Here is a 23408-nt window from a genome sequence, read left to right on the forward strand (position 1 = left end):
GAGTGTAGAGAAGGGGGCCAACGGTCAGTGGGTGGATATTCTTTCAGGGGTATGTATGCAAGTATCCATGCATGCACCCAGGAACCTGGGCCCCTCGTGGGGTCTGCAAACTCCCTGCTCTTGCTGAGATCTGTGACCTGGGGGATTGTGGACTGAGAAAGGATTAGTTTGGAAGGCAGGCAAAAGAGCCAGGACAAGGCCAGGAGAAGGCATGGGGCCCAAGATGCCCAGGTAGAGATGGTAAAACGGGATGAAGATAGAAAAGGAAATGAAGAAAGTACTAGTGGCCCAGAGCCTAGTCCAACTGTATTCAATTGTTAAGGGTTTGTTCTTTTTTTCTTTTTTTTTTTTTAGATTTTTTAATCTATTTATGAGAGACAGAGAGAGAGACAGAGACAGAGGGAGAAGCAGGCTCCCTCCCAAGCAGGGAATCCAATGCAGGACTCGACCCCAGAACCCCGGTATGAGGACCTGGGCCAAAGGCAGGCGCTTAACCATCTGCGCCATCCAGGCGCCCAAGGGTTTGTTCCTTTGATAATGTGCTAAATACTGCCCGTGGATCCTTCCTCCCCAGAAAAACGCACAACTTCAGGGGACCTACTCACTGACCCTCTGCTACTAATCTTGAGTGCCCAATTAAGAACCTGCAGTATCAATGTTCGACGCTTCCATTTTACCGAGGTGAACACTGGGGCCCAGAGTGGATAAAGGCCTTCGTCAAGGGGACAGAGCAAGTCAGTACCAGAGCTGCAGGAACTCTGAGGACAGGAAACTGTCTTCAGCCCAGCCGTTGTGGAGTTGGGGGATGTCCCGCGGCAACGCCCACCTGACTGCTCGCGGATGGAGGCGGGCTAGCTGGGTGGGGCGGGGATTAATCACGCCCCGCCCTACCTCGGGGTTCGGGGGCGGGACCTTTCTCCAACCTGCGCCGCTCCAACATGGCTCCGCGGCTGTGCAGCATCTCTGCGGCGGCGCGGCGGCTGCTGGGGGGCCCGAGGCCGGGCGCCGGGGACTTTGCGGCTGCTGCGCGGTGAGAGCCGGGTGGAGGGTGGGGGAACGGCGCGCGCGAGTTGGGTGCAGGGGCGGGGGCCAGGGTCTGGGTTTGGGGGATGGGCAGGCTCGGGCTTGGAATCTATGGGTTAGAGGCGGGGGCAAGATATAGGCCTGGGGAGGAGCTCTCGGCAGGGAATGGGAAGGATGGGTAAGATAAGCGCAGGGTCTTTGTCCTAGTGGGTATTTGGCTCTGGGTACAGAATGAAAGATGGGGTGAATGGGAGGGGCATTTCCTGGGCCCTGGAGAGTAGGAACCGGGCAGAGGGCAGGAGTGGCTCCTTCTTTAGGCCTTTGGGATGATTGTGAAATAGCATCCACTGGGGACTTCTAGGAGAGGCAGCTCCAGCTTCGGGAAGTTCTCGGAGTTAGAGATATGGGGAGCAGTGGGGAACCCCCAAAGGCCATGGTTGCACAGACCCTTTGCTCCCCAGTCCTGAACAGTATAAGTGGGGCAAAGGAGGCCTGGAAAGGGATGAGAGTTGCCCAAGGTCACTCTCTCTGGTGTCTCTGGGTCTGGACACAGGTCTCCTAACAACCAGTGCTCTTTGCACCACAACTGGTGGCCTCCTGGGAGGAGGAGGCTGGCTTGACCATGCCCTCATCCTGGGCTTTTTTTGGGACTGAGGCAGGGCTTGACCTCCCTCACCGGGCCTGGGTGGCCCCTCCCTCCTCTGTCTCGAGGACCCTGTACTTTCCCCATCTCCTCATCACCCTGTAGACACATTTGCCTATCTCCCCGAGTGGCGTGTCACATCACTTTTCTGTTAATCCAGCCCTTAGCACAGGGTTCAAGACAGTATGCTCAAGAACATATTGCTAATGAAGTGAAGACACCTGTCTCCCCACCTGTGGAAAGGAAGCAGGGGGCTCTCCTGTCCAGCAGCCCAGCCAGGCATGAAGCTGCAGAGTTCTGTTAGGCCTTGCCATGGGATCTCAGAGCATTGTGCAGTGTGGCTCTTGGGCTGTTGGGAAAGAGGAGCCAGACCTGCACCCCTACTCTGACTGCCCAATAACTGGGGAGAACCTTCCTAGCATGAAAAGAGCCTGGAGTTTGTCTGGCATGGGCAAATTTAACTCAGCCTGTTAGTGTGGTGACCTTGGGCAAGTCATTTGGCCTCTTGAAGTATCAGCTTCCTCATTTGTAAAACAGGAGTGATAAAATGGTATGTATGTCATAGAGCTGTTGAGGGCTAAAAAGCCACATCACATATGTGAGGCTTCTGGCTCCTGGTGAACATGCAACAGATGTTGCCCTTGTTCAGACAATTTCTGCATGAACCCCTTATGCCAGCAGGGCTGAAACGGGCTTGGGGAGATCATCTTCTATGAGGCTTTTGTTTTCCAGATGAGAAAATTGAGGCTGGGGACGGGACCTCCCTTCCTCAGGGTAAAAGAATCAGTAGGTGGTAGAGCCATTTGTGTGGCAAGTGTCCAGAGGCTGCAAAAGGAGCATGGGACATAGAGGCCACCTGAAACTCCTTACTTAATTCACTTGGATGAAGCGCTGAACCGCTGTAAACCTTGGTTTCCTTTTCTGTAAAGGGGGGATGATAATCCCAGCTGGGAGTTTCTGCGGGATTGCTGTGAAGGCACTTGCGTTGATACTTATAAAATCACTCAAAAACTGCATCTGAGTTACTTATGCCCTGATCTCAGTTTGGGTACCTGGCAACATCCCCTCCTACTGACCTTTAGCTGGTCCCATATCTCCCTGGAGTCACTAGAGGGTCAAGCAGCAGCCTTTCAGGCTCTGAGGTTTGGGGGCTGCTGGGATGGAGACAGAGTGTGGGCTTTGAAGTCAGATGGATGTGGATTGGAATCCTCTTGGCCATTAATGAACCATCTTTGAATAAGGCATGGAAAACTTCATTCTTCTCAAAAACATACTGTGGGGGGGTGCCTGGGTAGCTCAGTGGGTTAAAGCCTCCACCTTCGGCTCAGGTCATGATCTTGGGGTCCTGGGATCGAGCCCCACATGGGGCTCTCTGCTCGGCGGGGAGCCTGCTTCCTCCTCTCTCTGCCTGCCTCTCTGCCTACTTGTGATCTCTGTCAAATAAATAAATAAATCTTAAACAAACAAACAAATATACTGTGAGGATTAGTTCTTAGCACATAGTAATTGTTCAATAAATAGAGTTGCTACTCTTTTTTTTTTTTTTAAAGATTTATTTATTTATTTGTCAGAGAGAGAGAGAGAGAGACAGTGAGAGCACGCACAGGCAGACAGAATGGCAGGCAGAGGCAGAGGAAGAAGCAGGCTCCCTGCCCAGCAAGGAGCCCAATGTGGGACTCAATCCTAGGACGCTGGGATCATGACCTGAGCTGAAGGCAGCTGCTTAACCAACTGAGCCACCCAGGCATCCCAGAGTTGCTACTCTTGCACCAGTAATCCTGTTGATAGAACTATAGTTATTTTATTTTTATTATTATTAAGTAAGCTCTATGCCCAGCATGGGACTTGAACTCAGGGCCCTGAGATCAAAAGTCCCATGCTCCACTGACTGAACCAGCAGGGCACTCCAGAACTTCAGTTCTTTTAGTTCTCCTGGTGTGTCTTCTCAATATACACTTCTGCAACAGTAAGCAGAAACATGGTCCCTTCCTGCAGTCAGCCATCTCTAAACAGAAGTGTATTTCAGATTGTGCCTAGAGCTGAGTTTCCTAGCATATAAATCTAGAGAACTTTCTGGAGCAATTTCATGTTGAGGGGGGCAGGGCATCAGACTGTTGATCCCTGTCGAGAGTGCAAATGTGACATCTACTGAAAAGTTCTCATCCGGGACAAACATTTGTTGAGCAATTCCCATGCCAAAAGCACTGTGCTGTGTACCATGGCAGGGGCCTGGGGGAAGACATTAACTAGTGACTTCTGGTGTGCCTGGGGAAATTAGACAGATGAAAACAATAAAAAGGCTGATGGGGAAATGTGAGGGGTGTTTTGTGGAAGGGGCTAAACTGGTCCATGTGGGGCAGCTCCTTCCCATAGATTGGGCAAAGCTGCATGGTGTTTTTCTAGGCCTAATGAGATACCAGAATCTTTGGCATTCCTGAGATGACATGGAAAAAAAAAGAGGAAAGAAATTGGGGACTGTTCGAGATCAGTGATTCTTAAACTCGAGCAGGAATCAGAATCCCTTGGTGGGCTTGTTAAAACCCAGATTGCTAGGCCCGCCCCCAGAGTTTCTGTTGCCATAGGTCTAGGATGGGGCTTGAGAATTCTTCAGGTGACATTAATGCTGTGGGTTTCAGAACCACCAGGATAGTGAATTCTGGCTCTGTGGAAAGCTTGCCAAAGTACACAAGAGCTGGAATTCCAAGTGAAGACATCCAGCCTTCGTTTTGTTTTTGTTTTTTGTTTTTTGTTTTTTTGTTTTTTTAAATTTTATTTATTTGACACAGAGAGAGAGATCATAAGTAGGCAGAGAGAGAGGGGGAAGCAGGCTCCCCACCGAGCAGAGAGCCCGATGCAGGGCTCTATCCCAGGACCTCGAGACCATGACCAGAGCCCAAGTTAGAGGCTTAACCCTCTGAGCTACCCAGGTGCCCCCAGCCTTCGTTTTGTACACAATGGGGAGCCACAGAAGACTTTTGAGCCAAGCAGTAATAACGTTACCAAATTGTGCTTTACAAAGACAGGTGGGCAGATTAGGAAAAGTGGGAAAAGAGTAGGAGCTTGGGGATCTGTGAGAAGTTTGGTAGGAACCGTGATACTAGCTGCACTGCCATGTGAGGCCCTTTCTCTAGAGGACCTATCCTAATGCCCCTATTTTACAGAGAAGGAATATGAAGCTCAAAGAGACAAAGCTGTGCTGAGATTAGAACCTGGATTCATCCAGAATTTGTTCTCTTAAGCACTAATTCTGCTCCTGATGGTGGGGTGGGGGCGCGTAAGGGGTCCTGAGCCCTGCATCCACGCTCTGAGCCACCCTTTCTCTACTTACTTACCTTCCAGCTTTTATTGTCTTTAAGCAGCTTTCTGTCTTAGCTTCCCCGCTTCCCCCGCCCCACTGCCTTCATTTATTTCCCATATGCAGACTGAGCATGCGCCAGCTGTCCAGCACTGTTCCAGGCACTGGGTTACGTGGGGCAGACAAGATCCCTGTCCCTGTGGGGCTGCTTCTAATGGGCAGACGATAAACCAGGCACATAATCAAAGGAAAAAACCAAGGTATAATGTGTTAGAAGGAACTATGGAAAAATAGAGCACAGGGTGAGAGGGGTTGGGGAGTTCAAGGGAAGGAGGATGTTGTGATTTCACTGAGAAAGTGAAATTTGGATTCTTGAGAATGTCAGCCTATGAACACTGCCTTAGAGTTCAGACCCTGACCTGGGATCCTGGACAGGTCCCATCTTGGGTTTTACCTGGAGAAAAGATCTTTAGAGATAGGCTACTCCAGTTTGCTCATTTGACACACGGGGAAAGAGGCCTGTAGGCATGACAGATTAGGGAGTGGGGAGAAGAGATGGGAGCCCATCAGAGCTCTGGGACCCCCTGCCATTCCCCCGGAGTGGAGAACATTCTAGCCCCCCACTCTTTCTCCAGGGGCTGGCCTCCTGGCTGTTTATCTTGGTCAATACTGATGTTAATAAATTACTCAAAGCCCAGTCCTGGAGCAAAGGTCTTGGCTGACAGTAAGTAGGAGCCACTGTTTTCCCTGCCACCACCCCTTCCAAGGGAAGCATCCCCCCCTACTTTCAAACCAAAGGTCAGATCTCTCTGCTGGTGGCTTTGTTGAAATACCTGGTTCTTCCCCGTATGTGCCTGATGCCCCCCCCAGGTCAGTGCTCAAACCCAAGTTGGGGGCTGATTTAGGAGGAAAGAACTCTGGGTGGGTTCTTGCCTCAGCTCTGCCCCTGATTTACTATGTGACCTTGGGCAAGTTCCTTAAACCTCCTATTTTCAAGAGAAAATATCAAAAATGGCAATACTAATAGATATCAACACTGTGTCAACACTACATAGAGCATGTCTGAAAAGCTCATCACGGATCCCTGACAGAAGATGTCCTCAGCTGAAGTACCGAGAGCAAAGCTCCCTTACTCTGGTAGCCAGATTTCGCAGAACCACACTGATGATCAGAAGATAATCATCTTTTTGGTTTTTGTTCGTGAAACAGATACATGCACAGTGACAGAACACCTATGAATTCAGAAGCACTTAAAGTGTTTTTTTTTTTTTTTTTAGCTTTACAAAGAACTATAGTGAATAAATAAAAATTTAACCATCTCCCTTTCCCCTTTCCAAGGTAAGCAATATTAGGTTTGGGACAAATCTTCACTCATTTTTCTCCATGTTCATACAACTGTTTTGCTACTTTAAGATACTTTTTTTAATTTCATCAGTCTCGTGGCTGCTCCATATTTTGAGGAAAAAAATAATACTTTGATTTGCAAGACAATTCTTTTTATTTTAGTCATAGAAAAGGATTGAAAAAGGAGAGGACTTGCGGGCCATTAAGGCTCCCACTGCCAGGCTCCCTGGCTGGAAATCATCTAGCAGGAGACTGGTCTTCAGGCCTAACTACAAATTGTATCACTGCTGCTAAGCAAGAAGATTTAGAGCCTCTGGCAGTCTAAAAATAAGCCCTGCCCCTGCTGGGACCTTGTGTGGGAAGTATAATTCCAGCTGGCAGGACGTGCAACAGGTCCCCTGCTCTGAACAAAATTTTTTTTCTTTTCTTTTCTTTTCTTTTCTTTCTCTTCTTTCTCTCTCTCTTTCCCTTCCTTCCTCCCCCTTCCCTCCCTCCCTCTCTCCCTCTTTCTCTCTTTCTTTCAAAACACCTTAGCCAGGTTCACAGGATAGACATTTGTCAATTAAGTGTGGCCTGGATGAATGAATGAATCTTGCCATGGAATGCCTTTTTACCCCCTCTATCTGCTGTTATCTGCCAAATCAACCCTGGAGATTCAGAGACTGGTCAGATCACCTCCTCTGGAGAGTTTGCCTAGATTGCCAAAGGCTTGCTGACCTAGGCTCTCCCAGATCCCTCTGGCTACAATTACGTTTCAAAGCCTGCTTCTTGCAGTGGACTGTGACTTCCTCAAGGACAAAGTTTATTTTTCTTTGGCTTTCCATTTGTGGAGGCTGGGAAGGGGTCACAAGCCAAGTGGAGTGTGAGCCCTGGAGAGGACAGTGAGTATAGGCTTCTGCCAGAGGGAACAGAAATTACAAATAAAGCACTGAGGAAGAGAGTCTGGTATGTTCGGGGAGGAGCAGATCTGGATAGTAGAGTACACAGGTTGGGCGGAGGGGACAGCAAGGAAGGCTGGTAAGATCAGACGGGCTGTTAGGGATTTTGAAAATCTGGCAAGGTGGGTTTGGGGTTGAGCCTCTTGTCAGAGGGCTGCAAATATGTGCCCCAGGTGGAGAGGATGTGGCAGATAAAGGGAGACTGGAGAGAGGTGGGAGGTAGGGCTGCTTTTTCTGGCCTCCTGAGGCCCTTGCAAAGCTTTAAGAAGCAAATTGGGCAACCATGATCTTGAAAAGGGACCACTCTGCTCGGCTGGCTCCAGTGATGTTTTTGTTTTGTTTTGTTTTTTAAAGTTTTTTTAAAAAAGATTTTTATTTATTTATTTGGCAGACAGAGATTACAAGTAGGCGGAGGAGATAGGCAGAAAGAGAGGAGGAAGCAGGCTCCCCGTCGAGCAGAGAGCCTGATGTGGGGCTCGATCCCAGGACCCTGGGACCATGACCCAAGCCGAAGGCAAAGGCTTTAACCCACTGAGCCACCCAGGCACCCCTGTTTTTTAAAGATTTTATTTTATTTATTTGACAGAGAGAAAGACAGCAAGAGAGGGAACATAGCAGGGGGAGCAGGAGAGGAAGAAGCAGACTCCCCACTGAGCGGGGATGGAATCAGGCAGGACCTGAGCCAAAGGCAGCCGCTTAATGACTAAGCCACCCAGGCGCCCTCCAATGATGTTTTACACCCTGGAGCCGCCGCTGGATTCCATGGCCCCGTTCCTAGAGATGTGGGTCATCCGGCTATCTGAGGGATGGGGAGCAGGATATCTGAGCAGGTGGAAGAGCCAGGGCTATCCCCACCTCTTTTTGTCCTCTGCCCTGCAGCTTCTATTCCAAGGACAATGAAAGTAGCTGGTTCCGCTCCCTCTTTGTGCACAAAGTGGATCCCCGGAAGGATGCCCACTCCACCCTGCTATCCAAGAAGGAGACCAGCAACCTCTACAAGATCCAGTGTGAGTGGCTGCTGAGGCAGTCCGCCCTCCCAGAACCTCCAGGGGGCATGTGAGGCTTCCGCTGGGACACGAGAAGGGCTGGGACGTCCTGAGCTCTCCTGGGAGTCCTGCCCCTTGGGGGACAACCTCCCATCCCACCTCCCCACAGGAACACAAGCCCCTTGCTTCACCTCCCACTCTCTTTCCTCTGTTGCAGTTCACAATGTGAAGCCTGAGTGTCTGGATGCCTACAACAGCCTGACGTGAGCACCCTCCTCCGTGTGCTGGTCCCACCCCCTGCTTGGGCGTGAGCCTCCGTCCCAGCCCCATTCTCCTTGCAGAAATCTAGGAGACATAGATTTCAGAGCCAAAAGTCCTAAGAATGAATTGTCCAGTCTCTGCATCTTAGAGATGGGGAGACTGAGGCCCAGCCCTGAGGGCCTGAGTTGGAACCCTTATCTCAGGGGCCCTGGTGGCTGGTGCGAGCCCTTCCCACCTTCTCTGTCACCCTCCCCCCACTCCAGGGAGGCTGTGCTGCCCAAGCTGCACCTGGATGAGGACTATCCCTGCTCGCTCGTGGGCAACTGGAACACATGGTACGGGGAGCAGGACCAGGCAGGTGAGGTGCCCACCTTCCCAATGCCATTGCCACCCAGCCCAGGTCTCTGGCACCCCTCATGCCTGGCCACCCTCCTCTCCCTCTCCACAGCGCCCTCCAGAGGAATCTTTCTAAATGCAGTCCTCATCAGCTCACTCCACTGCTCTTTCTTCTCAAGGGCCTAGGTGCCCTGCCTGTAATTGTTCCTGTTGGTCCTCAGTATGAGGTTTATCCCTTTTCCACCGACCAGCATTCATGGTCTTGGTAGACTTCCATCCATACAGTATTGTTGCTGTTTCCCTTGGGAAAGAGGTCTTTAAGCTCTAGGGGCAGACCATATTGCAGGTAGGAAAATCAAGGCACAGATGGAATCAGAAGGTAGGTAAGGGACAGGTCAGGGAGGGAAGGAAGAGAAGTCTGAGCTTCCAAACTGCTGGTGAGCCAGCTGCCCTCAGCTCTAGCCTGCCTGACTCACCCTTTGGAGACCTTCCTCCCTCAGCCCCAGCCAGGCTCCCAGGAATGGCAAGATTGTTTCCTTTCTTCTCTTCCCCCTTGGTTATTGGAAGGAATAGTAGTTTATGGGACTGCCATAGCAAAGTTCCAACTGCTGGGTGGCTTAAAACAACAGAAATCAATTCTTTCAAGTTCTGGAGCCCAGGAGTCTGAAATCTAGGTGTTGGCAGGGCTTTGTTCTCTCCAAAGGCTCTAGGGGAGAATCTTTTCTTGCCTTTTCCAGCTTCTGGCAGTTGCTGGAAATGTTTGGCTTTCCTGGGCTTGTCGAGGCATCCCTCCCATCTCTGACTGTTGTCACAGAGCGTTCTCCCTGTGTGCCTCTGTCTTTACATGGTGTCCTGGTGTCTGTGTCCAAATCACCGTCTTCATATGAGGACACCAGTCACTGAATTTCGGGCCCACCCAGTAGGATGGCATCTTAGCATGATCGCATCCATGAAGACTCTGTTTCCTATTCTGAGGTTCTGGGTAGGCATAGAACTTCAGGGGAAGGGGACACCATTTGACCTAGCAGCACAGAGAATTCAAACAACACAAAGAATTTTCAGTGAAAAACAGGCCTCCCTCCTTCCCATGAGCCCCCAGTCCTCAGAGGCATCTCCTGTTACAGTCTTTTGGGTCTCCATTGAGAGATGGTGCATAGCTTAACATCACTGAATATGTCCCCTTACCCCTAGACAGATGTGCTAGCGCACTGTGCGTCCTTTTGTGGTCCTTGTTTTGTTTTGAATTCACTGTTCTAGAATGTTCCATCTTAGCTTATCAGATCTACTGGCCCCTTTTTTTAAGATTTTATTTATTTATTTGACAGAGAGAGAGATCACAAGTAGGTAGAGAGGCAGGCAGAGAGAGAGAGGAGGAAGTAGGCTCCCTGCTGAGCAGAGAGCCTGATGCGGGGCTTGATCCTAGGACCCTGAGATCATGACGTGAGCTGAAGGCAGAGGTTTTAACCCACTGAGCCACCCAGGTGCCCCTCTACTCACCGTTTATCCAACCTATCCATCCTAAGCCTCGTGGTCAGGTTCATGTGTGCTCTTGTACTTTGGGTACAAGGACACATCTGATCCTCTTGTGCTATTTAAGGAAGGTTGGGTGGAAATGTTATTCCCATTTTTAAGATGAGGACGTCGAGCCTGGAGGGGGTCAAAGGCCACCTGGCAGACCTGGAGCTCAAACTCAGGCCTCCTGGGTTTGTGTCTGGGGTTATCCCCTGCCCAGCGCCATCCCCCACCAGGGCAAAGGGAACTCAAGAGAGTCCTGGGGCTAAGGAGACCTAGCTGGAGACTGCCCCATTTCATATGCCCTTAGCTGGCCTTGGGGTATGCAGGGCAGAGTCCCGGCAGCCCTCTGACCTGTACCTCCTGTTTTCTCCCCCACGTAACAGTACACCTGTGGCGATTCTCAGGTGGCTACCCAGCCCTCATGGACTGCATGAACAAGCTCAAAAGCAACAAGGTATGTTGGCCTCTGCTCCACAAACCTCTCTGAACACTGGCTCTGGCTCAGCCCTGTGCCGGGGGCTGCCAGCACTACCCCATGGGGACAGCCGCTTGGGAGGGGGTGCTCTTCATGGTCATCACGGCCAGACTGCCGTGCCCGCAGGAGTACCTGGAGTTCCGAAAGGAGCGGAGCCAGATGCTGCTGTCCAGGAGAAACCAGATGCTCCTTGAGTTCAGCTTCTGGAACGAGCCACAGCCCAGAGCAGGCCCCAACATCTATGAGCTGAGGACATACAAGCTCAAGGTGCCTCCCCCCACTGGATCCCTGCCTGCCTCCCGTTTTCCCTGCTGTGGTACCCTGACCTGGGGAGAGGGGGGTCCTGTGCCCAGCACCTAGACTGGTGCTTCTGGCCTCTCCCTCCCTATGCACTCACACTTATGTGCACACATGCACACCCAGGTGTGAGCCAGGGCCCCTGAATGAGGGCAAGTAGCCCCTGGGGCTGGGGAGACAGGACAGTTTGCCATCTCCACCTAGCTTGACATTTGGAATCTGAGATGGGGGCTCATTTCCATTCTTTGTTCTGGTTCTCTTTCAGCCAGGAACAATGATTGAGTGGGGGAACAACTGGTGAGTGGGAGTGCCAGGGGTTGGGGGACCCTGCCTACCTGCCCTGCCCAGTTCCCTGGCATGCCGCCTTTCCCAGGGCCACATGGCAGGGAGCCTGGCATCCTTTGCCCCTCATGGATCCAGAAGAAGGATCCAGCCAGGAGGTGAGGACCTCCTAGAGGATTGTGAGGCCTCCCCTAGTGGCGGAATATCCAGCCCCTGGTTGTACCTTTGTTACCCACTTCCCTGATCATCTCTGAGAGCTGAGGGTCCTACCTCTGGCTCCTCCTTTGGGGAGGAGTGTGGCTGAGAAATCAGCCAAGAGACACCTCAGAGGGCCTTTTGCACTGGCCCCAGCTTCTGTTTGACACTCTTCTTGCCATCCCTAGGGCTCGGGCCATCAAGTACCGGCAAGAGAACCAGGAGGCAGTGGGCGGCTTCTTCTCGCAAATAGGAGAGCTCTACGTTGTGCATCATCTCTGGGGTAGGCTGAGGACCCTCCAGGGGCCCTCTGCTAGCCCATTTCCCCACTGTCACTCTGTATAGACAATGCAAATACATTAGTGCCCTTCTGGAGTTTGTGTTCTAGTAGGGAGAGATACCACCTCAGGCATAAACTAACACAGAAACATAATTTCCAATTACTACAATTAATAAAAAGACAGGGGAAAAATGATAAATACATGGGAATGGTTTGGATAGACAAAGACAGCCTCTCTGAGGAGGTAAAATGTTAACTAAGCTAAAGGATGAGAAGGAGCCAGCTTGTGAATTGCCAGGGAAGGGCATTCTAAGTAGAGGGGACATGTGCAAAGGCCCTGAGGTGGGGAAAAGGCCTTTGAAGAGTACAGAGGAGGCCAGTGTGGAGAGAGTGAAGAGTGTGAGGATATAGGGACATACCAGATCAGGCTGGGCCTTGCAGGCTGTGGGGATGCATTGGGATTTATCCTAAGTGCAACAGGGGACTGATGTAGCATTTTAAGCAGCATGACATGACCTGATTTGTCAAGCAGGATTCCTCTGCTTGCCATGTGCTTTGCCAAGAATGCTTTGTAGGGGAGCAAGAGAGGAAGTGGAGCATCAGGAGATGGTTAAACTTTTTCAGGCAGATGAGTTTGGGAGGATGGTGGCCTGGCCTAATGTGGTGGCAGTGAGGATGCTGAAAAGGCCACAGATAGATTCATTAGTCTGGAGGTGGAACCAGTGGGCCTTGTGGATGAGTTGTCTATGTGGGGCGAGGCAGGGAGAAAACTAGATTCTTTTTTTTTTTTTTTTTTTTAATTTATTTGACAGAGAGAGAGATCACAAGTAGGCAGAGAGAGGAGAAGGCAGGCTCCCTGCTGAGCAGAGAACCCAATGCGGGGCTTGATCCCAGGACCCTGAACTGAGATCATGACCTGAGACAAAGGCAGATGCTTAGCCATCGGAGCCACCCAGGTGCCCCAGAACTCCAGATTCTTGCTTGAGCAGCTGTGTGTCTTTTACTGAGACCCTAGGTGGACCAGGTTGAAGGGATCAAGAGTGTAATTTTGGCCCCCGGAAATGTTGCATTTGAGATGCTGACACATCCAAGTGGAGACATCAAGTGGGCACTGGATACATGGGTACGGAGCAGAAGAAGAGTTCTGGGCTGGAAATAGAAAGTTGGGAGTTGTCAACAAATGTACTGATGGAATGAGATTGTCAAAGCAGACAGTGTTGGCTAACAGTTCGAGACTGGGAAGAGACAGAGGGACAGGGTTTGGGGTAATGATAGGAGGGCCCTGTGCTAGGTATAAGATCAGATCCTCTATTTCCCCGGAATGAGCCAATGCGTTTCCCACAGCCTATAAAGACCTGCAGTCTCGGGAAGAGACTCGAAATGCTGCCTGGAGGAAGAGGGGCTGGGACGAAAATGTCTACTACACAGGTGAGTGCTTCCTCTGAGGGGTCAGTCTAGCCCTTGGAGGTCAACTGCCCAGAGCCTAATCTGAGGATAGAATCCCCTCTGCAAGGGGATCAAGCCACACTTGATTACCTCCAGTGACGGGGAACTTACTCTGAAGACAATGAGTGGGTTTCTATCTGGTGGCGCGCTCCACATGATCTAGGCAGTGGGTCTAGGAAGGTGCTCGCAGTGATGAAAACACAGGTAGTCCCCAGGCACTGTGACCTCAAGCGTGGTTCTTCACCATACCAAGGCTGTTTCTTCATCTGTAAGATGGTGACAGTGGTAGCACCTCCCTCAGAGAGCTGAAGGGAAGATTCTAGGAGCTAAGTTAGGAAAAGTGCTTCACCCGGACCGGCACAGAGGAAGTACACAGCGCATTTTTTTGAGAAGTTTTCGTTGTCTTGTGTTTGCCACCGTGCTGGGACCCATGAGAACCGCTTGGAGTCAGTGGGTGTTGACTGCAGTGGGTGGGTGGCTAGAGGACACAGAATGAACAGGAGCTCCTTGAGGAGCTTACAGTTAAGTGTCTGCACTTACCAGCTGGTGGGGGAGAATGCTTCCTGAAGGAGTTAGTGGGAGCCTCACTCTTGAAAGCGTGATGTTGAACGATCGTATCAGGATCTCCTGGAAGCTTATTAGAAATGCCGACTCTCAACTCCCACCCCATTTGCTGAATCAGAATCTGCACTTTAACAAGAGCTGTGGGTAATTTGTATGTGGGTAATGTTTGAATAGCTCTGAGCAAGAGTAAAGAGTCTGACCTCCTGGGTGACCTTGGGCTGACCTCCTGTGGGCTGCAGCCTCCCCATATGTAAAGTGAATAATTTGAACTAAATCAGTATTTTTCAAATCTTAGCCCCTTGAAGGACACCCTCTTAGCTTTTGTCCTACCGGTATACTAGGGCTATAATTATTTTCTTGATATTTTTCTTTAAATCCTCCTACTTTCTTCTCCACCTAGCTTTGTCCTAAGCAATATTATCTGTGAAATCACTTTTTGCTATGCTACTTATTCTTTCACATCATAGAAACATAAATAGATAATAATGAATTTTAAAAAATGTTGTATCTCAGCGACACCCAAGTCCCCTCATATCCCACAGTTGGCTGCTCTCCATTCTAGGAGGGCAGAGGGGCTTTCCCCACCTCAGCATCCCAGGCCTACTCCTTCAATGTCCACTTTTGGGATTCGCTTGCTGCTGCACCCTCTGTGACCTCTGCCTCTCTTTCCACAGTCCCACTGGTGCGACACATGGAGTCTCGGATCATGATCCCATTGAAGATCTCGCCTCTCCAGTGATGCTGCCTCTGCCTTCTTTCCCTTCTCCCTCAGGGCAGCCATGACAGCAGAGCTCCCAGTTCTGCTGTCTTGGTTTTCTCTTGGATTTGGGAAGACTCTGGTGGTTTTTGCTCAGCTCAGACAAGGGGAAGCTAAAGGATGACAGGGTTCTGAGGACTTGCAGCTCCGCCCAGACCCTTCCCACCTTCCCTGTTCACCCCTTCCCCTGTGCTGGAAGCAGTGTTTAGTTTCTCTGAATGAAGAACAGCAACCTTTTATGTCTTCCTACATTCCCCCCTAAGATTCCTCATCTCAAAGCCACCAGTCCCCATTTATCACCATGGAAGCCCTCTGTTTAGCTTTAGTTGTGCAAAAGGTAGGATGTTGAGTGGTTAGGGAGGAGATGGGAAGGGAGGTCAGATCAGGCCTGGCTGTCTGGAATTCCCTGGTCTCCACTGGACCACTCATTTGCTGAGTAGTCTGAGCCAAGGCCCTCCTGTCAGGGAAAAGCCTAAAACTGCCTCAAAAAGAAAAGGGGAAAACTGTCAAGGTAGCACAGCTGGGGTGAGGTCCGACATATTCCACTCAGACTGGGAAAAGGGATGGGACCTGGAAAGGATCTGGGTCACGGAATAGGACATGAACCTAGAAGGTAGAATTCAGAACTTGATTTGAACTGCAGAATTTGGAATCTGGAATCAGGAATACAGAACAGAGGTTATAGAAGACCACCTGGGGAGGGGTTCCTAATACAAGACAGTTGGAAAGGCTCATCTCTTTCTCCCTAGGTGAGACTGAGAACTTGACTGTTTCAGCCCTTTTGTGTAGGGAGAATCTCCTGCACTTTCTTTTTCATTCCTGCAGGCAAAGTAAAAGGCCAGGGCCTACATTCCCCTCACCCAGCATTCTTTTTCTCTCTTCATATTCTATCAGCCGAACCCCCATTCTACTGTGCCACTGGGTATCTGGAGTGGGATAGTGACTTTGGGAGGCTCCTCGGTGATCCTTACACCTCATGAACCTCTAGGTTGCTTGATTCTGTCTCCCTTTCAGAAAACTTGTGCTGGAGTCACCGATGGAACCAATTAAATATTTACTATAAACTATGATGTTTTTTCTTCATCTGCAAGGAACTTAGGTGCTAGAGGCAGAGCCACTTTCCTAGTTCCACCTGGCTAATTTACCTCCCCTGCCCTGTATTGTGTTCCCTGAGCCACAATGTTGGAGGGCCTCCCCCTAAGGCAGAAGGCATTCGGGACATCAGTGTTTCTACCTCCAGATAAGCAGAATTTACATGAAAAGTCCTGAACTCTGTAGAATTCGTGCCAGGGGTAGAAAACACTTGAGGCTGTCAAATGCTGCATTAGAATTGTGACTCTGCCCTAGGCAAATGGGGAAACCACTGATGCATCCGTGGGAAAAAAAACAAGTGTAAGAGAATTGAATACCTTCCCTGACTTGCTACCCTCAGTAGTGTGGTATGTCTGGATGAATATGACAGTGGTTAAATATACAGATTATAAAGGCAAATCCACAGGGTTTCGAGTCTTGGCACTACTACGCCCTCGTGTTATCTTGGGCATAGACACTCATTCAACTAATAGTAAGCAGAGCGCCTACTAGCTGCTGGACGTTGCTTTAGGCGCTGAGAAAGGAGTAAACAAGGCAAAGAATCGGTCCCTGAAGTCTCAAGTTGCCTGGTTCTAGAGGGCAGCGCGAGGATGCTGGCCGCTGATTCCCGCCCTGAAAACCTCAGATCTGCGACAGCCGGTCGCAGCTTTCACCACGCGCCGGCGGCGGTCCCGGACCTTTGTGCTTCGCTTCCGGCCTCCGCGCCTCGCTTCCGGCCAGCCGCTCTTTCCTTCCGCTTCTCTATGGTGTGCGGGAAGACGTCTCTCAGCCGCCGGAAGTGGCTGTCTTGCGGCGGCGGGTTCGGGGCTTGGATCGGTGAGGGGGCTGCTGCGCAGCGTGCTGGTCGGAGAAGCGGTGCTGGGCCCTCCGGCACTGAGGTGCAGACCTCCCGGAGGGCGTCTCCGGGCTGGGGACCGACCCGATTCTCCGTGCTCATCCTCCGGGGTCTCCAGCCGCTGAGCGCGGTGCGCTCAGTCTCTGCAGGTGAAAATACCCGCTGCTGCAGCAGCGTCGGGCCCCACAGGGTAGCCTCTAGGTGACGATGTCTATGTCGAAGGTGGTGGTGATGATAGCTCACATTTATTATGTGCTTGCGTGTGCCAGGCTGTTTTTACTAGGTTTCCGAAGTCAGGATTTCCCACAATCCAGCTTTTCGCTTCCTAGCGTTGTGGGGTTTGTACAATTTACCGTTTAAGACTTTGCTAAAGGTTTTTAATCGAGTCACCTTTTACATTTTAAACGTGAGTTTCCTTTAGGAGAAAATTTTAAGTCTCTCCCCTAAATGGAGATTTGTCCTATATAGGAGATAATGATGAAAAACTAATGTTTTTTTTTTTTTTTTTTTTTTTTAGAATTTATTTATTTATTTGACAGAGAGAGACCACAAGTAGGCAGAGAGGCAGTCAGAGAGAGAGAGGAGGAAGCAGGCTCCCCGCTGAGCAGAGAGCCCGATGCGGGACTCGATCCCAGGACCCTGGGATCATGACCTGAGCCGAAGGCAGTGGCTTAACCCACTGAGCCACCCAGGCGCCCCGAAAAACTAATGTATTTAACATGAAAACATTTTAAATTCTGGCTAGATTTCATTGTCTAAGGCTCTCAGAGTCCTTTTGTTAACAAAGGATCATTGTTGTTCACGGGTGTTAAAGACAAGCTAGGAAAATGAGATATTCTTGAAGCAATCAGAAGTTTCTAAAAATAATTGGTAAGGGATGAACTTTCTCTTAGGTGTTCAACATTATTTCAGATTACCCATGTACCACCTAAAGTACCAGTCATCTTCATCACCTTCCCCGGTGGAGTGCCTCCTGTGTCAATGACCACGGCAACCCCGGAGGTAGGGACTGTAATTCGCATTGGATCTGTGAGGAAGCCTGCCCAGAGAACAGTGAAGCAACTATGAGTCCCAGGACTCATAGCAGTAAAATAGAGTGGAGACTCCCAACTTTGGGCTTCTCTGACTCACTGCTGTGAGCCATTGGTTCCTTCAGTAAGCGTTTGTGACTGATTTTGGGGGGTTAGAGAGATTGTGCTGCCTACCTCAGGGCTGTGGTGACAACCAGGAGAGGTAGCAGAGGGAGGATGCTTTGTGACCCCAGTCCCATGAAGTGTAGGTTCTATTTTGAGTTTTAGGGCCAACCAGAGAGTTGATGGCATTGCCCAGTGAGATGGCAGCAAGACACACTGGTGTCACAATAATGTAGTTGTCAAGAGCACTGATGTGGTGTCAGATGGACCCAAGCTTAAGCATACCAGCTGTGTGACCTTCAACACCTCGTTCGCCCTTTTTTTTTTTTTTTTTTTGAGATTTTATTTATTTATTTGACAGAGATCACAAGTAGGCAGAGAGGCGGCAGAGAGAGAGAGGAAGGGAAGCAGGCTTCCTGCTGAGCAGAGAGCCTGCTGTGGGGCTCAATCCCAGGACCCTGGGATCGTGACCTGAGCCGGAGGCAGAGGCTTTAACCCACTGAGTCACCCAGGCACCCCTACTCGTTCTTCTTTCTGAACCTCAGTGTTCTTACCCATAAAATGGTACTTGTTTTTATCTGAAAAGTTTCATATAAGGATCAAGTAAGAACATACCCTTAAGGTGCTTAGATCAGATCCAGCGTGCAGTGATCAATCAGTAGTACTGGAAATGGGTATATATGCTAGGCAGAGGAGTTTAGTCAGAGATGTGGTTGTGGTGCCTTTAAAGAAGGTAGAGCTGGAAAAGATGAGTTCATTTTGGACAGGCTGAGGGATGATTCCCCCCTTTTCTTTGAGATACAGTGTGCCCATGGGACGCCGGGGGCGGGGGCAAGGGGCAGAGGGAGAGAGAATCTTGAATAGACTCCACACCTAACGCAGAACCCGATGCAGGGCTTGAACTCACAACCCTGAGATCAAGACCTGAGCTGAAATCAGGAGTCAGCCACTTAACCAACTGAGCCACACAGGTGCTTCATTTCCCCTTTTTATTTTTAAAAAGATTCTGTTCATTCATTTGAGAGAGAGGGAGAGATTACAAGCAGTGGGGAGAGGGAGAAGTGGTCTCCTCACTGAGCAGGGAGCCCAACAAGGGACTCGATTCCTAGGACCCTAGGATCATAACCTGAGGTGAAGGCTTCACCTTAACTGACTGAGCCACCCAGGCATCCCTCCCCCCTTTTACAGAGGATTAAACTGAGGCTTTGGAGGGTTAAGTGACCTTTTTTTTTTTTGAGCTAACAAGGGCATACGTGGCCAGAACTACTAGTTAGACTTCACTATTTGACTCCAGGAAAATCTCCCAATTCCAGCTCTGAAAAATCTTTAAAGTTTCCTCCTTTTAACAGGTCTCTGCTATTTCCTCCTGACGTGATCAAACAACCATGTCATCAGAATCAAGCAAAAAACGGAAGCCCAAAGTGATCCGAAGTGATGGAGCACCCGCTGAAGGGAAGCGTAACCGTTCTGATACAGAGCAGGTGAGGTCAGCCAGGATTGCCACACTGCTAAGAAATTATAGCTTGTGGCCAAAGCACCAGGCTGAGTTTGCAGCAGCTGAGTGTCACAGGGACTGCCGCCCAGATGGCCTCTGCTTGACCAGGTGCTGGGACTTCCCTTGGTTCTACAGACCTTAGTATTTACATCTGATTTAGCTGCAGCATCCCAAGAACCTACCAGCCTGTATTAGACATAAGTAGTGTGTGAACAGAGACCTCATTCTAGTATGGTGTATGTCTCCATTTTTCCTGAAGGTCAGAAGAAGCCAGTACACCAGAAGAAGCAGCACACCACTGGTGACTGGAGATGTGGCATCCCTGGTCTGCTGCTGAGTTAGTATCAGAACAGCATCCCCACAGAATCTCTTCTGTGGCCTGAGAGCTCATGTGGTCAGCAGGTTCTTTTACTGTTTCTTTCTCCTTGACTCTGTCAAGCTGATTTATGAAATTAATAGTTTTGGTTGGTTGGTTGGTTACTTTATTATTTAATTTTAAGATGTTATTTATTTATTTGAGAGAGAGTGCAGGAGAGAGAGAGCAAGCACAAGTGGAGATGGAGAAGCAGGTTCCCTGATGCGGGGCTCTGTCCCAGGACCTTGGGGTCATGACCTAAGCCGAAGGCTGATGCTTAACTGACTCAGCCACCCCAACACCCTACTTTTTTTTTTTTTTTTTTAAACTAGAATAGAGAAACATAAGAATTTGAATTTAAGTGAAAATGATGTTTTCCTCAGATTTAGGAACTCTAGACTAACAAAAATACCTTATCCACTGCAGGCACTGGTTCTTTTTTTATTGAGATATAATTGATATATAACGTATTAATTTAAGGTGTACAACATTCAATATCTGTATATATTGTGAAATGATCACCACAAAAGTCTAGTTAACATCTATCCCCATGTATAGTTAAAATTTTTATTTCTTCTGATGCGAACTTTTTTTTTTAAGATTTTATTTATTTATTTGACAGAGATCACAAGTAGGCAGAGAAGCAGGCAAAGAGAAGGGAGGAAGCAGGCTTCCCGCTGAGAGAGAACCCTATGCTGGGCTTGATCCCAGGACCTGGGATCATGACCTGAGACAGAGGCAGAGGCCCTAACCCACTGAGCCACCCAGGCGCCCCGAGAACTTTTTTTTTTTAATTAAGTAGGCTCCACGCCTAGTGTCAAGCCTGACATGGGGGTTGAACTCACAACCCTGAGATCAAGACCTGAGCTGAAGTCAAGAATTGGACACTTAACTCACTGAGCTACTCAGGCACCTCTGTGATGAGAACTTTTAAGACCTACTGTCTTAGCCACTTGTAAATATACAGTGCGGTATTATTAACTATAGTGGACTCTCTCTTTAAGAAATGCATTCTGTTCACTTTTAAGGCTGAGTGACCAATTTTGATTGGCCCACATCAGGTTGAAGAAAGGAAGAGATCAGACCCATGAGGTAGAAATTGAAAGGTTTAATCCTCCTCCTCTCTCTTCCCCACATTCCCTTCTTAATTTTAATCTCTGCTAAAGCTTTATTTGATCATCTAAACACTCATCAGTAGGAACTTAGATAAATGAATTCTAGTTCATCTATATAGTGGATTATAATGCAGCCATTTTAATGGATATTTAAATTTATTGGGATGAGAAATTGCATGAACAGTATGATCCCATTTTGTTTAAAAATAAAATTTGTGTTTATCCGCAGTATTAAAAATAGTTATTTCAGGCTGGGAGGTGAGATTACAGGCAACTTTTCATTTTGCTTTTGATACTTCTCACTGTGTTCTGAGTCTCTGACACCAAGCACACATTACTTTATGGTTAGAAATAAGAAAAGAGGAATGAATTCTTTTCCATTTTGAAAAGAACAAAAACCTTTGATTTGAGGACCAGATTTTTTAGACACCTGATTTGGGGTTTCATTGTTAACTGATTTCAGCCCATGTCCCTGGTCCCAGCAGGGCGACTTTTATTCCCCACCTAAGGCCTGTTTCCTCCCCTCCACAGGAAGGTAAATACTACAGTGAGGAGGCTGAAGTGGATCTGCGGGACCCTGGCAGAGACTATGAGCTGTACAAGTACACATGCCAGGAGTTGCAGAGGCTCATGGCTGAGATCCAGGACCTGAAGAGCAGAGGAGGCAAGGATGTGGTAAGGAGTGGGACTGGGATTGGGCAGACAAGAACCTGGTGGGTTTGAATGGGTGGCCTGGTTTTGCACCCATCAAAGCCTTTCCTCATCATGGTCTTCTGTCCTAACCGTGATCAGGGGGTTGAAGTCTGGGGGCTCCAGAGACGTGCCTGTTAACTTATGGGAATATGTCATCACCACCCAACTCAACTACCAGTTACAGTAACAAAAGTACAGGACAACTGATTTTTCTCATAACTGTAATTTGATAATTCATCTAACTGTGTTACATGTTGGGCATTTTGCTAGGTTTTAAGAAATGATATGTGTAAATTCCTTTGCTTTTTAAGGATGAATATGTACAAGTATGTCATTTCACAGTAATTTCAGAAATGAAATTATTTAACATTAAATGAATGGAACAGACTTTGGGTCAAAGAAACCAAACAGTGGCTAAAAACAAAACCCATATTTTTCTAAGAATCTCACTTATTTGTGCTTATACTAGCCAGTATTGTTACAATAATTACATCATATTTTAATGTAGCCAAACTTTTCATTTATGGTATTCTGTAATGTTATTCTCAGAGACCGATAGTGTGCAGGGTGTTGCTATTGTTAGGATCTCTGTATACAATACATAGGGACAAATTAATTGTTCATCGGCTGTACTTGCTCCGTCTTCAATTCCTGTTACTTCAGTCCAAGCAGAAATTGTTTTTTGGCCCAGATTTCCCTTCTACAGTCATTCTTGCATTTCCCACTTACATTTCTCTTGGTTCTGAGTTCCTTCCAGTATTTATTTTTGGTCCTGGATGGGGATGGGTCAGAAGTGAGGTGCTGAAGGAAGCTAAGCCAGCACCTGTTGACAGGATCTTTACCAGTTTTCTTTGCCTACAGGCGGTTGAGATAGAAGATCGGAGGATCCAGAGCTGTGTGCATTTCATGACCCTGAAGAAGCTTAATCGATTAGCCCACATCAGGTTGAAGAAAGGAAGAGATCAGACCCATGAGGTAGAAATTGAGAGGTTTAATCCTCCTCCTCTCTTTTCCCCACATTCCCTTCTTAATCCCCTTTACCTCTTCCCTGAGTTTGCTTCTCCTCTGTCTGACCTGACTTGACCCACTCACCTCTGACCTTGTCCTCCTTTCAGGCCAAGCAGAAAGTAGATGCCTATCACCTGCAGCTGCAGAACCTGTTATATGAGGTGATGCACCTGCAGAAAGAGATCACCAAGTGTCTGGAGTTCAAGTGAGTTTCAGAGAACAGCCTTTGGCAAAATAGTCTGTTAATAACTGCTTTTCTTACATAGCTCAGTGTGAGCTACTCTCCTTAAAAAATCAGATGGGCTTGGAGACTGCAGGATCTGGGACAAGGGTGAGTAGATCACTTTGATTGGGAGAATTGGAGGCAGTGTTTTCAGGCTGCACAAAGAACCTTGGAAGCCTTTCTGACTTTTCAAAGTTTTGAGCTCTGCACCTGGTCAAAAGCAGTTGTCTTTCTCCAGCAGGGGCCTTTACATTACCAGTCTGATTCCTGGGCACCTTGCATAGGAGCAACTGCCTTCCAGCCAAATCATTTTAACCTTTGGCCCATTTTTTCCTCTCTAAAGTTCCAGCCGTTCATTTTTGCAACTGGATTTTATTCTTCAGAAGCTGAACTTCTTGCCACTTAGCTGCTTTCAGGTGAACAAACTATAATCTGTCAGTGTCTGTCTTAAAATGTAATGCCTCTTGGCAAATCCAACCTGAGAGATGAGAAGGAAGGAGGAGTAGACAGAGGAAGAGAAGGGAATATATTCTTGCTTGGTTAGACCTACTTGTGCAGATTGAGAAGAGGCAGGTGTTTTGGGGTTTGTTTTTGTTTTTTGCGTAGGGGGGCACCTGGGTGGCTCAGTAGGTTTAGCGGCTGCCTTTGGCTAGGTGACGTCATGGTTCCAGGTCCTGGGACTGAGCCCTGAGTTGGGCTCCCTGCTCAGCAGAGAGCCTGCTTTAACCTCTCCCTGCCGCTCTGTCTACTTCTGCTCTCTATCTCTTTGTCAAATAAATAAATAAAATCTTTAAAAAAGAGAGAGAACAAGCACGAGTGGGA

The 23408-nt window shown here is 48.7% G+C and overlaps 2 protein-coding genes across 4 annotated transcripts in view; both read left to right on the forward strand.

The window, feature by feature from the left end:
* Window positions 1-880: 880 nt before the first annotated feature.
* On the forward strand, window positions 881-15704 carry NIPSNAP1 (nipsnap homolog 1). The gene is made up of 10 exons (XM_059139103.1): window positions 881-1030; window positions 8123-8250; window positions 8447-8492; window positions 8754-8848; window positions 10725-10795; window positions 10943-11083; window positions 11379-11410; window positions 11779-11873; window positions 13215-13298; window positions 14555-15704. The coding sequence occupies exons 1-10, from the start codon at window positions 939-941 to the stop codon at window positions 14617-14619; spliced, it is 849 nt and encodes a 282-aa protein (XP_058995086.1). The 5' UTR covers window positions 881-938; the 3' UTR covers window positions 14620-15704.
* Window positions 15705-16480: 776 nt separating this feature from the next.
* Window positions 16481-23408, forward strand: part of THOC5 (THO complex subunit 5) — a 35531-nt gene continuing 28603 nt past the window's right edge. For 2 of the 3 annotated variants that reach the window (XM_059139100.1, XM_059139101.1), the window contains exons 1-5: window positions 16481-16713; window positions 19047-19178; window positions 21194-21337; window positions 22217-22330; window positions 22471-22568. In XM_059139100.1, the coding sequence (XP_058995083.1) occupies window positions 19083-19178; window positions 21194-21337; window positions 22217-22330; window positions 22471-22568 (452 nt within the window). In that variant the 5' untranslated portion in view covers window positions 16481-16713; window positions 19047-19082. Of the gene's footprint in view, window positions 16714-19040; window positions 19179-19451; window positions 19530-21193; window positions 21338-22216; window positions 22331-22470; window positions 22569-23408 lie in introns of those variants that run through there. The other variant, XM_059139102.1, reaches the window with a different exon arrangement.

Source organism: Mustela lutreola, chromosome 11, assembly GCF_030435805.1.
Source record: "Mustela lutreola isolate mMusLut2 chromosome 11, mMusLut2.pri, whole genome shotgun sequence".
NCBI classification, from domain to species: Eukaryota; Metazoa; Chordata; class Mammalia; order Carnivora; family Mustelidae; genus Mustela; species Mustela lutreola.

Coding starts and splice junctions, on each gene's coding strand:
- NIPSNAP1 (XM_059139103.1), top strand. CDS start 939: ATGGCTCCGCGGCTGTGCAGCATCTCTGCGGCGGCGCGGCGGCTGCTG. Junction 8,251..8,446: donor CAACCTCTACAAGATCCAGT/GTGAGTGGCTGC, acceptor CCTCTGTTGCAG/TTCACAATGTGAAGCCTGAG. Junction 11,084..11,378: donor TGAGGACATACAAGCTCAAG/GTGCCTCCCCCC, acceptor GTTCTCTTTCAG/CCAGGAACAATGATTGAGTG.